Genomic DNA, 17,518 nt, shown 5'->3' with positions numbered 1-17,518 from the left:
TGCTGTTTCGGACAGCTGGAAAGAAAATATTACATTACAAAGTGTGTTTTTTTTTTTTTTTGCACTTTGTGTCTATAGATTTCAATTACAATGCATATCTTTAAAGGCAGTTTCTCAAAATGTGTGTATGCCTCATTTGCATAATTAAATAACATTTCAGAAACCTTTTATTACACAAAATGTTTGCAATTCTTAATGTAATCAACTGAGGAACTATGGTGAAAGCTATTAGTTTAATGTTTTACCCTATTCACCTAGAGCAGTGGTCGCCAACCCGTCGATCGCGATCGACTGGTAGATCTTTATCACTGTCCCAGTAGATCCCGAAAAAAACAGTAAAATAAGTACAAAAATGCATTACAAAAGAAAATCTGAATTCTGAATCAGCTATGATCGGCGCATCACTAATTAAAATACTAAGTAAAAGGCCTCAAATTTGAAGTACAGTCTGGGATGTCTTTTTCTATCAATTCTTCAATAGGTAGATCTTGTCTTTCATAAAGGCCGAGGTCAGGGATCTTGGGCCTAAAAAGGTTGGTGACCACTGACCTAGAGCATCTTCGCCTTAAAAAAAGGTGACAAACATATTTGCATATGAAAATACGGTCAGCCTAATCTAAGGAAGCTGGAACACAGTGGGGTGCGTTTAATTCACTTGTTTGTGTGTCTACATATGAGTGAGCTCAGTTGTTTGTTGGTTACGACACAAATAAACACTTAAGAGTCCTCCTTGGAGGGCCGCATTCGAGCCGTGCCGTCATGATCTCACAGCTACCGTATCACAAACACGTGGAAGACGTGACATAAAGTTCCAGCGCAGAGGGACTCGCGAAACCTCCCCAGAGCTGGAAAGTAACAGGTGCTTGATTTGATTCCAGTTTGGTTGCACTCAACCTGTCTGTTTACAGGTACAAAGTCTACGGTGTTTTCACATAGACATTGCGGAGAGCACAAAGGCTGCTCTATTGCTTGTCCGATCGGATGCGTTAACGATTAACCGTTGAGAAACGAGGTACGGTATTGATGTAGGGAATCAGATAGTTGTTTATTATACAGTGTGTACACACAATGGACGTTTGCATGCACAAAAATGAGTTGCGACAGAAAGCGTGTCCTACCTATTTCCCTTGAAGTGTGTGGAGACCGCAGCATTGGGTCGCTGCAAGGGCGAGCGCAATGGGATGAAGGCCGACCCGACGACGTTCCCACTGCCTTTCGCTCCCCGAAATATGGCCGCTTTCTCCCCGAGGCTGCGCGTCTCATCCAGGGAGTCATTCATAGCACTCATGGAGCCAGGTTACATCCAGCAGCTCATCTGGAGCACAAGACAGGACAGACACCATCAGGACAGGCCCGGAAAAGTGTGTGTTTGTGTGTGAAGTCAACGCGCTCCTGCCGCTGCTACAAAAACACACACGTACATGCACAAACGCATGCACACACACTCCGCCTGTGCTGCCCCTGCATGGCAGGCTGTCCCAGCCTGGGAAGTAGATCCCTCCTTCCAAAACATGATCCGCAATAAAGTTATTTTTAACTCTATGACTCCTGAATGAGCTTGGCTCGCTCTTGCACACACACACACACGACCTGGTCTCAAAAACTCTCGCTTTTGTTTCCCTCGCAGACCTGCTTAGACAGACAAAAGGTTTCTTGGTTATTGGTATGCAACGTAGCTCGGTAATGAGTGCTGGAGGTCGGCCAGACAGTGAAACCTACTGTTCCTTTGTCATGGACTTTCCTCTTCTGCCCTGCACCCACAGCTGCTCTGAAGCCATGCGTGGAGGTTGACCTCCTCAGATAAGATGCAGCGGGTGTGTTTGGGACTTATGAAGAGAACTGATAACAAGAGCACTTAATTAGGGAGAAAAAAAAGATAATTTCAACTTTATCTCAAAATTCAGATTTTTTTTCTTGCAATTCTGAGAAAAAAGGAAAAAATGTGAGATATAAACTTTTTTTTTTTTTTCAGATTTTTCTCTGGATTCTGAGATTACATCTCACAATTCTGTTTTTTTAGACTACATTCAAATAATGTTAGATACTATTTCTATTTACTTGTCGTTATTTGCACCTCAGCATGCAAATAGCGGAGTTGTTCCCCGTCTCATTATTTCGCTCCAAACTACATCTCATGGAAAACAAATTTTGGGCTGGGGGAAAAAACCCACCATAAAGTCTCGAGATATGTTTTTTTTTTTTTTTTTTTAAGTTAAACTTGCATTAATTTTACATGACTTTCTAAACGTGCGAGACGCTAGTGCAACGCTGATAGATGTCCTTCTAGAAAATGCGCCAAATATGTGTTCTGTGTGAACGGCTTGGTTTCAGTTTTGATGTAAACAAGATCTTCTCTGCATTGATGTTTTCTTTTTCCGCAATATTTTGAATGAACAATGCAGCAGTGCCGCATCTAGTGGCTTCAACTGGACAGGATAACAAATACATTATAATGCAATGACACTTACATCGTCATCGCATTTTGTGCGCCACTGATAAGGCTGCCTCCTTAACGCACGCCTAAAATTCGAATGCAACGTTTTTGCATTCGAATGTGGATTTTTATTTTCAATTCGACAAATATTCGAAATTCGAATTTTTTTTTTGACAGCCCTATTGTCAAGCCATCACTCAAAGTCTGTCTTGAAGTTGACAAACCTTTTCTTGGCTAAAAATTCCACTAGCTATTTGAATTTCTTATAGAATTTTGATTTCATTCTACATCATTAAATTCAAATTGCTATTTTGCATTCTGTTTCCTGCCTCAGTTCAAATTCATAAACTGAATTCTAATTTTAAAAGCATCTGCCTCTGAAAGCAAGATAATGACCGCATTTATTGCGATTCGTCTGCATGCTCTGAGGCACTAGTAATTTATTATATATGAAAAAAGACACACAGTGGCTTCTTCTACTGCAGTAAATGATCTTTTTCTTAGTGATATTTGGCACCAGTTTATCAGGAAGTGACGATTTTGTTCTCTTCGTCTTGCTGGATGGAAAAGGTGCTCCATTCGTAAATGTTTTTTGCAATATTCCAATTTTGCGCATAAACTAAATTCGTGACCTTGGATGGAAACAAACAGCTAATGGCGCTGGGAACTCCTACTGAAATGAATGTCTTCCTGTTTGTCACTTTAGATTACAAATACCACACAACCAGCCCAGAGAATGAAGGTAGATAAGAAAGATAAGAGATCTGAACTCTGCTATCAGATGAGATAATGACATTCTCTGTTATCATGTGTCAACATCTGTCTTCATTACCAATTTACCTTTCAGATCAAGTATTAATGTGCTGCTCTTTGGTCAAAGTCCCTCCTGCCAGAGTTTCACAGCAGGATGAAATAAACACAAAGTTTAATGCTCTAAATTATTTGTACCAGTCATGTTTATAGCTCAGCTCCCAGGGAAAGCATTTTGGAGGACTATTACAATACAGTTTTAAACTTTAGTGCTTTTTCCACATTTGCTGTACTGACTTTTCGTCCACCCACGTAAGTGCTAAACTTTTTTGGGCTGGGTAGGAAAAAGGACAGGAAATGGTTGCTACAGATTTGAATCTGTCATGGAACCATTTCCTGTCATCTCTTTATCACGTGTCTTTCTAAAAAAAATGTATAAAACAAAACAAAATAATGAATTATAACATGCAATCAAAAAATGATGTTAAAATAGTACTATATATACACACATTGGTGGCTAACATTATTAGAATACTAATATTTTCACCAGCTAAAAAAATGTTTTTAAGACTATGGTTTTTCTATCTTTTGCTGTAGTGTGTCAGTAGGAAATATTACATTTCAGTTACATTTCCAAACATTCATTTTGCCATTAATTGTAATAATCCAGTGAGATTTTTGTTTGCTGCACACAGAGATCTGATCTGATCATCATCAGTCTGTCTGGAATGACATGAAGAAACAGAACAAACTGAGACAGACTCAATCCAGAAGAACTGTGGCAGCGTCTCCAAGACGCTTCAAGAAACCTACATGCAAAGCTACAGTACTGTTAAAAGTTTTAGGCACTTGTGTAAAAATACTGTAAAATGAGGATGCTGTCAAAAATAATGTCATAAATAGATTTTCATTATAAATTAACTTCTATTAACTAAATTAAATCAACATTTGGTGAGAGCATCCTTTGTGTTTAAAGCAGCTTTTGCTCTCGGTGCACTTGCGGATAGTTTTTCAGGGAGCTTTGCAGGTAGGTTTCTTGAAGCATCTTGGAGACGTTCTTCTGGATTGAGTCTGTCTCAGTTTGTTCTGTTTCATATTTTCTCTCTCCTGTCAATATGGGGTGCTGTGTGTACATTAATGAGGACAAAAAATTAACTTAAATGATTTTAGCAAATGGCTGCAATATAACAAAGAGTGAAAAATTTAAGGGGGTCTGAATACTTTCCGTACCCACTGTATATATATATCACAATTAAAATGAGCAAACCGCACATCACTATTGACCTGTATTTCTCTTGTGTTTACATAAGCCTCATCACCAAAACTTCTGCTGGGTCTAAGACAAGGGCACCAGAGGACTGGACAGCATGACGCTCCCAAAATAGTTGCTGGGCTGAAACACATTCTTGTGTTATCAGTCAATGCAAACGCTTTCTAATTACATTAGCGAGACGTGAGAGGCACAGCTATTTCAGTTCAGGCCGGACTCTCTCGCATGCGGCCCTACATGACAGCAACAGCAACAGCCACAGGACAACACAAAAAGTGGGTTCAAAAAGCTGACGATGAGGAGGAAAGACGAGGCCAGAGCGACAGCGACGTGCTGAAAGATAGCCATATAAGTGCATTCACGCTGATCATCTTACCTTTCCATATCTCAGCGGTTATGAGTAAACAAATCTCTCCCAGCGCTCACAGCCAGTGTTCACTGTCATTTTTGTTGCTGAGCAAAATCTACTTCTGTGCATTGGCTGGTGTTCACTGTACCATTACTTGTTACTTGAGAAATTACTGTAAAAATTATTGCAAAAACAAAACCCCCATGAGGTATTTATATAATACACATAATGTGCAGCAAATATACTTACAGATCAGTCTTATTTTAATATTGATGATATATGATTATAGTTTTTATTAATAGTTTAAATATTTTTTTATTTAATTTTTTTTTATTTAAATGTTTGTGTTTTTGTCATTTTTATTATTATTATTATTTTTTATGTCAATATATATAGTTTTAACTATTTTCAGTTTTAATTGTAGTTACTTTAGTACATCAGTTAAACTAAAAGAAAATAAGAAATGTTTCCTTTAGTAGCTGAATTTAAGTAGCTGAATTTATATATATATATATATATATATATACACACACACACACACACACTATAATAACAATTATACAGATACAAATAAATAAGCATTTGGACACTTAAGGCATACTTATGAATGTACTTATATAAAAAATATGAACATCATTGCATTAGATCAGGGTTTCGCCAAACTGGGGTTTATAAGGGACTGCGAGGGGTTTTTGAGTTGATGAAACGTTAATAATTAATTAAATAATAATAAGGTCAAATCAAAATTGTAAAATAACAACAATCAACATAAAACACTTACTAAAAGATAAAATATGTTATTTGTTTCCCTGCATATCAAGTCATCATTAAATGAGATCACAGAACTGTGAACATTTCTGTCTATATACAGTCGGTTGTATATGCATGAACTGAATGCATGAACTGAATGAATGCATGATGCCTTTAATGCAATGCAAGCTGCTTTGGATAAAAGAGTCTACCAAATGCATAACTGTAAATAGGGTCAATTTTATTTCACATTAATATTATAAAGGGGCTGATGTAACTCGAACACTGCAAAGGTTTGAAATCATAATGCATGTGTAATCTCTCTGAGTGTTCGGTCATAAAGTTAACTGAGGGAGAATAAACAGAGACCTCCTGAGGGTTTAATTCAGTGTTCCTTTGCTGGCTTTCTTGTAATGATTAATGCTGACAGGAGATGTCCGGAGTAGATCAGCAACAAACAAAATGATTAATGCTGAGAGGAGATGTCCGGAGTAGATCAGCAACAAACAAACACTTCTGCTGCTGGTTTTTCCCCCATCATGATTCAACATCATATCGGCATTGACTAATGATGCAGACAGTCGGAGCACAAACGTGACTCCATAAGCAACACATCTGCTGTCTGTTTCACACTTGTGCGTTTGCTTTGGGTGTGAAACACAACGCCACTGCTAAATCAAACAATCTGACTACACATAAACCTCTATATATGTCAGGTTACATATTAACATCAAACAGGCATGATGGAGATTTCTCCATTGAAATTTAACTTCGGATTCAACCTGGATTTACGGAAAGGAAACACAAGCCATCAATCAGTCATAGTCCAAACCCACAGGAAAAAACATCACACATCTCTTCCAGTGGCATTTATAATGTTGCAAAATATTTCCATTTCAACATTGATAATTATCAGAAATGTTTCTTGAGCAGAACATCAGAATATTACACTGATTTCTGAAGGATCATGTGACACTGAAGACTGGAGTAATGATGCTGAAAAGTCAGGTTTGATCACAGGAATCAATTACATTTCATAATATATTCAGAAAACAGTTATTCTAAATTGTAATAATATTTCACTGATTTTACTGCATTTTTGACACTTCTATCAAAAACATAACTTCAAAACTTTAAAACAGAAATTATGAGCTGATCTATGTGATGCACAATGATTTAATAATTTTATACTCGTACGTCAACAACTGTCTCATTTGCATCTATTTTTATTTATAACGAGTAATTTTCAGGACAAAACTGATCCTTGAATGAAGTCTCCCGAGCACTGAACTCTTTACCAAGAAATGAACATTAGCGAGTAAAGCGTTCATCAGACGACCGCAGTGTCAGAGGTCGCAGCAGAAATACGAGCTGTCGTTAGCCTCGCTAGTGTCGTCTGCAGTAATTATCAGATTAACGAGATCCCGCAGCGGAGCGAACACATCATCTCTGCTTACAGCTCAGCATTCAAGCATCTGTGCTGTGAAGGACGGCCAGAAACGCTTATTCTTAGACCGTCACGTACCACCATAATTGCACGTTAGAGACACGACACACACACTCTAACCACCTTTTCAGTCGTCTGACCTTGAAAATGCCACTAGATGAAGTCCACTAGAGCTCCAGCAGAGCTTCATCACACATTCGGTTCAAGCCCCATAGACTTATATTGAAAGAGGGCCTTTTAGTTATCTAGTTTACTATCAGATATACAGATAGTCAGATATATAGTACATCCTACTTTATCCACATACTGTACATACAGTACACTCACGTAAAGAAATATATAGTATGTAGCAAATCTCAAAAATTTTAAACTGTATTTCACAACTCTATAAAGTTTGATATTATATCCAACTTTATTCACATACATACAGTCCATGCCTAAAGCAATATATACTATATAGCAAATCTCAACTGCCTGATTTTTATTTTGACGCAAAATGTAACTATATTATCACCCAGCTCTTTATATAAAGTTGGATATATACTGTAAGTATGTGCAACTTTATCTGCATTCATACAGTATACTAGCGTAGACTAATTACAATGTATAGCAAATCTCAACTGCTTGATTGCTTGTATCGTCAAAAAGTGTAAACTATGTCATCAAGTAGATACTTTAAAGATATTATAAACATTAACATAATTTTTTTTGTAAATCTACCTTAAAACAATGCATATTGTGAAAAGCGCTAAACAAATGAATTTGTCTTCACAAAAATTATTAAATTATCGGTATACTATATAAGTACAGTACAATACAAGTTACAAGTACAGTACAATATAAGTATCAGTGTATGTTGACATTTTTCCTAAAAGAAAAAAAATAGAAAAAGTGACTATAAACGAACTGCAATAAATATGATTTAACTTAAACATACAGGTGCATCTCAATAAATTGGAATGTCATGAACTTTTCCACGACATTCTAATTTATTGAGATGCACCTGTAAATGTTCATAAATATAGGCAATTAAGTTGATGATCTTATTTTGTCTGGCATATTGCAAAAAAAAAAAAAACATACAGTGCAACTTTGGTTTGATTATAAGCTCAATTCACTAAAAATGTTTTTTTTATTGGTCTTATGAAGTATTCTAATTTGTTGAGATAGTGAATTGGTGGGTTTTTGTTAAATGTGAGCCAAAATCATCACAATTAAAAGAACCGAAGACTTAAACTACTTCAGTCTGTGTGCATTGAATTTATTTAATTCACAATTTGAGTTGAATTACTGAAATGAACTTTTCCACGACATTCTAATTTATTGAGATGCACCTGTAAATGTTCATAAATATAGGCAATTAAGTTGATGATCTTATTTTGTCTGGCATATTGCAAAAAAAAAAAAAACATACAGTGCAACTTTGGTTTGATTATAAGCTGGAATTTTAGGAAGAATTAAAAAAGAATTTTAATGGCAAAATGAAACTATTTTTAATGCACCTTCTTACTAATATTGTGTTCCAATTAATCAAACTAAATAAATAAATATAAATTATTGTGACATATAGCTAAAACATTACATACCGTACACATTTTCCACTATAATTCTATATATTTTTTTACAGCAAGCTGGAATTTGAGAGACAAAATATCACCAAAATGAAACTATATTTAATGCACCTTCTTGCTCTTATTGTATAAAATAAATAAATTACCTACATATCTTGCTCTGCCAAGGCAATTAAAAATAGCCAGAAAATGTGTTGTTCTTTTAAATATTATTCTATAAACTTGATTAGTTTTAATCTGTAAATATCTTGTGAATTCTTCTTATTTATGCATTTATATCTGGGATTGACCTTAAAGCGTGTTTTGAAATAGAAATTGGGTCGAATACTTTAAAAAAGCCACTGGTGTACAGTGAGCAGTCGGTCTCACACAGTTGGAGAACGTCCCGGAACAAAAACAGGTTTCTGGAATGCTGCTGTTCTGTCCCACTCTAATAACTGCCTCTGTAAATCACTGACACATTCGTTAAAGAACCGTCCCAGCATGCATTCTTCACATGTTTCACTTCTCCATGTAATCTTAAATTGCTTAGATTTTTTTTGGTTTGTTTTTGTTTGAAGAATCAGCAAAAGCCTGTTATTGCAACCGGAGTTTTTGAAAAACTTCACCCTGGCAGGCGTTTTCAAAACTGCGTTTGCGTGTGGACGAACGGCCAAACAACAGCGCAGGCTCTGACGTCACAAGCCAAAAACTCCAGTTTCGCTGTCTACATGATAACACTGCAACCAGAGTTTTTGAAAAACTTCACCCTGGCAGGCGTTTTCAAAACTGCGTTTGCGTGTGGACGAACGGCCAAAGAGATGCGTAGAAAAAGATGCGGTTTTAAAAATAACCGCGTTCGTGTGGACAGGACCTAAAACGTCATTCAAAATAGAAATATACTGCCTCATAAATGAGAACTATTGTGGGAAATAACTAAAACAACATTATATAAAGTACACAGTTTCCACTATACTTCTATATAATTTGTTTCATTTTTAATGGAATTCTAGTTTGGCGCTAAGATGGATTTTGTTTTTTTTGGGGGGGGGGCATTTTAATGTCAAAATTTAACTACATTTAATGCACCTTCTTACTCTTGCTATGGTCCAATTAATCAAACTAAATAAAAATAAATAAATAAAACATGAAAAATAAATACATATGCTCTGCCTCCATGTAAAATTTAATTGCAGATTTATTTATTTATTTTATGTAGAATCAGTGAAAGCCTGTTATCTAAAAGGTCATTTAAAATATATTGCGAATTATTTTGGGATATAGTTAAAACAACATTACATACAGTACACATTTTCTTCTATAATATTATATAATTTGTCATTTAATTTTCAATGCAATTCTAGTTTTGTTATAAGACTGAAAAATTGAAAATGAATTTAACACTATATTTAATGCACCTTCTTATTGTGCTCCAGTCAAACAAACAAACAAACAATTATTTAAACAAATTAATAGAGTTATTATTAAGGTGCCATCATGAATCCCCCTTATTTTTCAATCCCTCTCCTCCATTCAGGCAGTAACATCCACTTTTAACGATCAAGTCGACTCCTAATGGATAAAATGATTCACTCATGCAACATGCAGCCATGTTTCACTCAGAAATTTGCCAGATTGCCGAAGCAAAATATGAAAAGAGATTCACAATGACCTTCCATCCATAGCAACAAAAATACTTGCGTGTGCCTGCCGAGTTAATATCTCTGAACATAGTATGTGGATATATATGAAAATATTAATGCAATCTAAATGCTGCTTCCTTTTGTCAGAGTTCCTTGCTAATCTTTTTAATGACTGAATGATAAGAGTCTGTTTAATAAGGCAGGCTACATAACCCTCAACCACTCCATTCTCTAAAGTCATATCATTCAATCACGGCATTATAAATCACACTCTTTTATCAGGAGATAAACGGCAAGCCTTTGAACATTCGCTAAGCATGCAACCATCTAAAAAAGTCATGAAATATTGATACTGATACTTTGCAAAGGCGTGCAGATAACCAGTTCACTAAACTGACTAAAGAGAAATCCTACAGAATGTGTTTACTTGGTTTTGAGACTTTAGTCTTTGCAACTTCAGGGATCTTATCTATTCACGAACAGCTTGTAACACTCCAAAGAGAAAGGAAAACTTGAAATGCATCATATGACCCCTTTAAAATCATCATAAATCTGTTCAGAAGTATGAACATTGTTAAAATATGCCTTGCTGTGGAACAAGCAATATCCAATCAGTTAAAATGTATGAGAAATTGGATTTATTGATGATAAATATATAAACCTGGTTATTGCGTATTTAAAACATATTCAGTTTATTACTATTACAGAAATCTGACCTCTTTTACTCATGTATGACTGATAAATATATTTACACAATGCAAGAAAATGGGTACAGGATAGAAATAAAAAGCTCAGGTTAGTCGCTACTCAGTGCGAGATTAACAATTACATAATCATATTTAAATTATCTTTTGAAACTATTGTCAAACTGATTTGTCATTTTATACCAGGTTCAACAAATATTACAAAACACAACAGGATTTTTTTTTAAAGCACACAGAAAATGTATAATAATAATTATTATTATTTATCATTATTGTTGTTGTTATTTTACAGTGTAATGGTTTTGCAGCAAAGTACACTTTAAAAAATGCTGGGTTAAATATAACCCAGCGCTGGGTTAAAAAGGGATGAACCCAGCGGTTGGGTTGTTTTGAACCCAGCCGCTGGGTCAAAGCAACCCAACCTCTGGGTCAAAACAACCCAACCGCTGGGTCAAAACAACCCAATAGCTCGGTTTGTCCCTTTTTAACCCAGCATTTTTTAGAGTGTACATTTATTTTAAATGTAACAATTTTAGCTTATTGACTTTTAATCAAATAGCACTTTATGGTAAGTTTACACAGCAACGATTGTGCAAAAACTGAAAAGTTTTTTATTTGCGCATTTGAAAAGTTAAAGTACACTCTAAAAAATGCTGGGTTGTTTCAACCCAACGTTGGGTCAAATATGGACTAACCCAACTTTTGGGTCAAAACTTTAATTAAAAAATTTAAGGTAATATATAATTAATTATTTTTGGTTTAATAATTCTAATTTAAATAATATTTTGCAATTTAACAATGATTTTATAATTTAAATACTCATATTTATATTACAGTATAATAGTATTTCAATAGTATAGTTTCTTTATTATATTAATTTTACCATAATAATAATAATAATAATAATAAAATATAATTATAAATAATAAAATAAAAATACTAATAAAATAAATAGTTATTATTATTATTATTATTATTATTATTATTATTATGATAAAAGAAAACTAATATGATTTCTATCTTTAAAAACTGTTTTTAATATTTTGTGCAATATATGAGGTGATGAAAACAATGCATAACAGGAATGACCCGTTTTATGTTCCTAACACCAGTGGAGCGACGGCTCATTGAAAGTCAAAAGCTGACTCCGTTTCCAAAATATTCCTAGGCCTGATTTGTTTTATATAGTGGTGAAATGCATAGCACATTTAAATCGCATACAAGTTCTTTGTGCAAAGCGATGCTCCGTGAAGCCAGCTGCCTGTGTAAATGCTTTGCAGGAACCGGTTGAGGAGTGACTATCACATGGTCTTTTCATTGAAGCGCATGAAGCAGGGCCACACAAAAGAGTCGCAGGACATACAAGAGCAGATAATTATAGCCTGTAGCAGAAGCTCAGACACCCACCCGCGGCCGACTGCATGCACTCCATCACTACAATCACTGCATTCACAAACACTGCCCTCTCTAATGTGGCATTAACATGCAATCTTGTTACGAACACACACTTTGTAGATCTGGCCGAGCGGCACGGAGCCACGCAGATGAATGAGGACGGATGTGAATCAAACCCAGGCTGCAGTTACTGGTACATACTAACATTTTTACTCCTCCTCGATTAAAGCAAAATGTAAACACTTTTAATTCTTTATCAGAAGCCCATAGGACCATTTCAGTGGTGGATTTTGAATAAGTGATCAAAATCATCACTTCTTCATGTTTATGGAAGTTTTTCGTTACATATTTAGTGTTTGCAAGGCACCAAGGCATATTAACATTCTGGTTACTGTTTCTCCTAAATGATTACAAACATGTGATCAGCTAATGAAAGAAAATAAGAAAAACGTGTTTTCCCCAATTCAATATGACTATAGAATAATAATAATAATAATAATACATTTTCATTATCATTATTATTAGTAGCAGTAGCAGTAATTATCATTTAAGTTCTAAAAATGTAAATATATATTACTATCGTAATACTAATATACTGCAAAAAAGATCATTTAATAATAATAAAACAATATTATATTATTATATTATTGGTAGTAGTAGCAGCAGTAGTAGTAATTATTAAAATTAAATAAATATATTACTATTGCAATACTAATATCCTGCAAAAAACTTAATAATAATAAAATATGATTACTATTACTATTAAAATTATAAAAATATAATCAATAAAGAAAGATTTCTATTGAAATAATACTATTATGCTGTAAAATAAAAATTAATTTCATAAATTATTTATTTAAAATATTAAAATTAAATAAATCAAATATATTACTATTGCAATAACACTATTATACTGTACTATTTAATATTATTATTATTATTATTTAAACTTAAAAAAAATAAAGAAATCTATTAATAATACTGATAATATTAATAATAATTTTCACTTTTATATGCATGTGAGACCAGTTTTGTGCCTAAAAGACGGCTTTATGGGCAAATCACATTTAAGCTAAACCCATCTCTCAACTGGTAATAAAGTATGCTCTGTAAGCATTCTTATATGTCGTATGCAATATTTTATTCAGTGTAATATAATCTTTACATACTACATGTAAAATCTAACATCAAAAGGGTCATTTAACCTTTAACATCAGCCACGCCCCTGATCGCCACCTTTTACAATCACGAGAGCACACTGCCATCATACTCCTGTTATGATCCGATTACAATTATGATTTTATGAATACTGCATATTCTGCTTCAGCATTTGTAGTTATAGAGGATATTCAGGTGTGGGGTTTCACTTGAAACAATAAGACCTGCAGAATGAATAAAAGCAATAAATCTGATTGAATCATTTTATACAAAAGATTCAATTCACTGAAATTAATCAAAATCTATTCTCCACCTAATTAGATCCGCCCTCTCTCCAAAACCACACCCACCAAAAACACATCAGCCAACCCGATATCAGCAAAAAAACAAACTTGTGAAATGATTGACAGTCAGAAGGACAAAAAATTGCCTAAAACTATTTTTTATAGCTGTTTTAGAGCCTAGAACATAGTACAGCCTACACAAACACAAATAAATAAATGAATGTATGTGTGTGTGTGTGTGTGTGTGTGTGTGTGTGTGTGTGTGTGTCTGTGTGTTATTTAAGAACATTTCCATTTACCGTCAAACACAATGCAACAAAGTGCAAAATTCAAAATACAGGTAACACCAATAAAAAATCTATACAGAAAATAAGTTCATTTTGATACAGTACATTGTGCCCTATTTTAAGTTTGTGTGTGCTCATATTTATATTTTAATACTCTTTTGCTGCTTTACGACACTGGTATCTTCTTCAAAAACATCTAGGCTCTATTCTTCAGAAACTGGTATGGATGATAATTGACAGAAATAGCAGATCTCATGGTTTGAATGCATCATATAACACAGAAAAACAGTGTTCGAGGCCAATAACAGTTTGACGAGCTTAACGCGTCGCTTGCACTTCTCTGTCTGACCAGTAGGCGGCCACTTTTACCTCAGATGAAATTATCTTCTAATAAAACTCAAAACTACATCAATGTGTTAAAAACGCCATAAATGTGTAGCTTATGGACAAATAAATAACTAACCCTCACATTGCTATAAATGAAAAAAATAAATAAATAAATGACACTCACAAACTGTTATGATGCCTGACAGAACCCCTTAATTGATTCAACAGACTTGGTCAACATGAAAAGGGGAAAAATCCTAAAATAACTCCTGCATGTAAGTTACAACCAATTGATTTGTTTATAAAGCAAACGTGAGACACATATAAACGCATCACACAGTCATGGAGTCATTAAAGTACGGTTAAATGACACTTACGACTCGCTTCTCGTCCTGAACAGCAGAGGTGAACGCTAGTAGTTTTGCTGACATATGCATATTTCAAACAGTACAGTACAGTACGCTATGTTACTGTACCGCGTTAAAGAGTGTCCCTGCCAAGCCTTAAGATCCCACAGATGGCACTTTAGCGTCGCATTTGGAGGCGTTGTGGTCATGTGATGTGTTTATTGTGTTATACGGCTCTGTACCTGCTTCTGCTCGGCGCTCCCGCTCTCTCCACCATCGCTGCCGGTAACCGACTGCACCGCGGCGCCACACACACACACACACACACACACACACACACACACACGAGGAGCTGCGCGAGGATGCGATGTGATGTGCGCGTCTGGAGAAGGAGAGAGAGAGAGAGAGAGGCTGAAAGAAAAGAACTGCAAGAAAGCAAGAGGTAGAAGAAAAAGAGATTAAGGAAATGCAAGAAAAAATAGAGAAGAAACATGAACATATAGCCAAAAGAATTAAATAAAGATGGAGAAGACGCAAGAGAGATGAAAGGTGAAAATGCAAAAGAAAGAAAGAAAGTGCAGAAAAAACTTGAGAAAAATGCAGGCAAAAAAAGTAAAAATTATCATGCAGCTAAAGGAATGAAATAAAGATGAATAAACTGCAAGAAAAGAATAAGAAATTCAAGACGGAGGAAATGCAAGAAATGAAAAAAAGAAAGAAAAAAAATGAACATGCAGCTGAAATAATGAAATAGATGAAAATGCATGAAAAGATGAAAGTGGAGAGAATGCAAGAAATGAAAATGCAAATAATAATAATAATTAATTAATTAATTAATTAAGAGAAGAAAAAATGAACTTGAAGCTGAAGAAAAATAAAGATGAAGAAAATGCAAGAAAAGAAAGATGAAGAAAATGCAAGACAGAGATTAAAAGGCAAAAAAGATTAATAAAAAGCTGGAAAAATATTAATAAAAAGCTGCAAAATGAAACGAAGAAAATGCAAGAAAAGAAAGATGAGGAAATTGCAAGATGGAGAAACTGCAAGAGATGAAAACATTAAAAAAAATAAATAATAAGTTGGAAAAAAATGCAAAAAAGAAAAGGAAAACATGAACATGCACCTAAAAGAAATGACGAAAGATGAAGAAAAGGAAAAGAAAATGAATCAGGGAAGAAAAAGCAAGAAGAAGAAAACACAAGAAAACAATGAGCATGACTGAAAGAAAGAAAGAAAGAAAGAAAGAAAGAAAGAAAGAAAGAAAGAAAGAAAGACTGCAAATACAAAAAGGGTTAGAGTTTAGGTCTGACCTGCAAGTCTGTAAAAAAGAAAGAAATATGAAAACTGAATAAAAAAAAGAACAAAAGATCAAATACAAAAAAAAAAAAAAATCAAATTACAAAAAAAAGAAAAAGAAAATTGGCAGGGTACAACAGATCTCTGTGGAGCAGAAGGGTCCCAGCCTTTACATTTACTTTATTTCCTTTGATATTTTACACAGATTGTTGCTTCATTATTTTCTTCAGCAAATGCCTTTTGATCTTCACAGTTTGGGATCAGAAAAACAGCACATTTTCTTTAGTGAGACGTAAGCCCTAAATGGAAAAGACTGGTGTTTCTCCATTCAGCTGCATTAAACCTTTATTCATGAGAAACTGACAAGATCCTCCACTGAACCGAGCAAAAGAGATCAAACAAGCATCACTGAAGTACCTCATTCTCACGTGAGTATCTGTGTGCTGTAACAGCTGGATGACGCACAAATAAAGAAAGATGACGGAGTCGAGCCAGTGTCAGATTGCAGTAATTGTTCATTCTTGGAAAGTAAACAACTACTTTGTATTGTTCACTGCATGCTTGAAATAAGACATATTATACTTTGACATCCTCACAGCGTCAAAAACCGATTTAACACATGACAAAAAAATAACACAATAAGAGGATGCAAACTTTAAAAGTCTTTAATACAGAAAAGAGAGGAGAATTGAGTTCATACATATAATACAGCAGTATTCTCCTCAAAATGAATGCAACGCCCAGTGTTTTCTGTCTTGGCAACAGCTTTGATTAATCATTTGTTTTTGTGGGCTCCAGAAAACTGTTCAATGTCATAACATATTACTGTTTTAACATATTATAACTGCAGCCCATAATTAACGTAGATAAACGGTGTACTAATGTTTGGCAAGGGAATAAAGGAAGGGTTTATGTAACTGAAGAAGTTTCAGTACCATTTTTCATTGGCTAATAATTATATAAATCAAATCTACGCCTAATAATTTAAACAAACAAACAAAAAGACCTCGAAATAGAGCATTTTCTTTCACATCTGCATATTTACAAATTTCATAATGTAATTCACGTCACAAAGCAACCCGAAAATATTCATTTTAAAATATGATAACATTAATAGCATCTCTGCTACAATTATTAAGAGAGAAAAAGTGTAACAGATATTAAGTGGAAATTGTCCAAATGCAGAATAAATTAAAAGGAATCCACAGCTGTAGTTCATCTCCATGTGTCTGCTCTGCATCAGAAAAAGCCTAATTTAATATGTCGTATGGTCACTATGAACTGACATATTGATTTCTATGAACTGTTGTTTATTTATACATTTGACATTTTTTAAATTTTTTTATTTATATATTACATAAATATACATTTTTATATATATCAAACATAATATAAAAAATATACAAACAGTTCATATGTATATTTTTAAATGAATATATATATATATATATATATATATATACACACAGTAGTCAACATTTGAAGTGGATCAAAAAAGTTAATCAAAGTTGTCCTAAGACAAGAATG

At 34.2% G+C, this 17,518-nt stretch overlaps 1 protein-coding gene across 2 annotated transcripts in view; it reads right to left on the bottom strand.

Moving 5' to 3' along the window:
* The window catches only part of grb14 (growth factor receptor-bound protein 14), a 77,120-nt gene extending 62,334 nt beyond the window's left edge, over positions 1 to 14,786 (bottom strand). The window contains exon 1 of one of the 2 annotated variants that reach the window (XM_016468881.1): positions 14,726 to 14,786. Coding sequence is in view for 1 of the 2 variants with exons in the window: in XM_016468880.1 (XP_016324366.1) it covers positions 1,119 to 1,288 (170 nt within the window). In the remaining variant the exon portion in view is untranslated. Of the gene's footprint in view, positions 1 to 1,118; positions 1,459 to 14,725 lie in introns of those variants that run through there. The other variant, XM_016468880.1, reaches the window with a different exon arrangement.
* Positions 14,787 to 17,518: the final 2,732 nt, after the last annotated feature.

This window comes from Sinocyclocheilus anshuiensis, unplaced genomic scaffold, assembly GCF_001515605.1.
Source record: "Sinocyclocheilus anshuiensis isolate Anshui unplaced genomic scaffold, SAMN03320099.WGS_v1.1 scaffold680, whole genome shotgun sequence".
Taxonomy (NCBI): Eukaryota; Metazoa; Chordata; class Actinopteri; order Cypriniformes; family Cyprinidae; genus Sinocyclocheilus; species Sinocyclocheilus anshuiensis.
The sequence above is the reverse complement of the archived record's forward strand: the minus strand, read 5'-3'. Positions and strand labels throughout refer to the sequence as shown.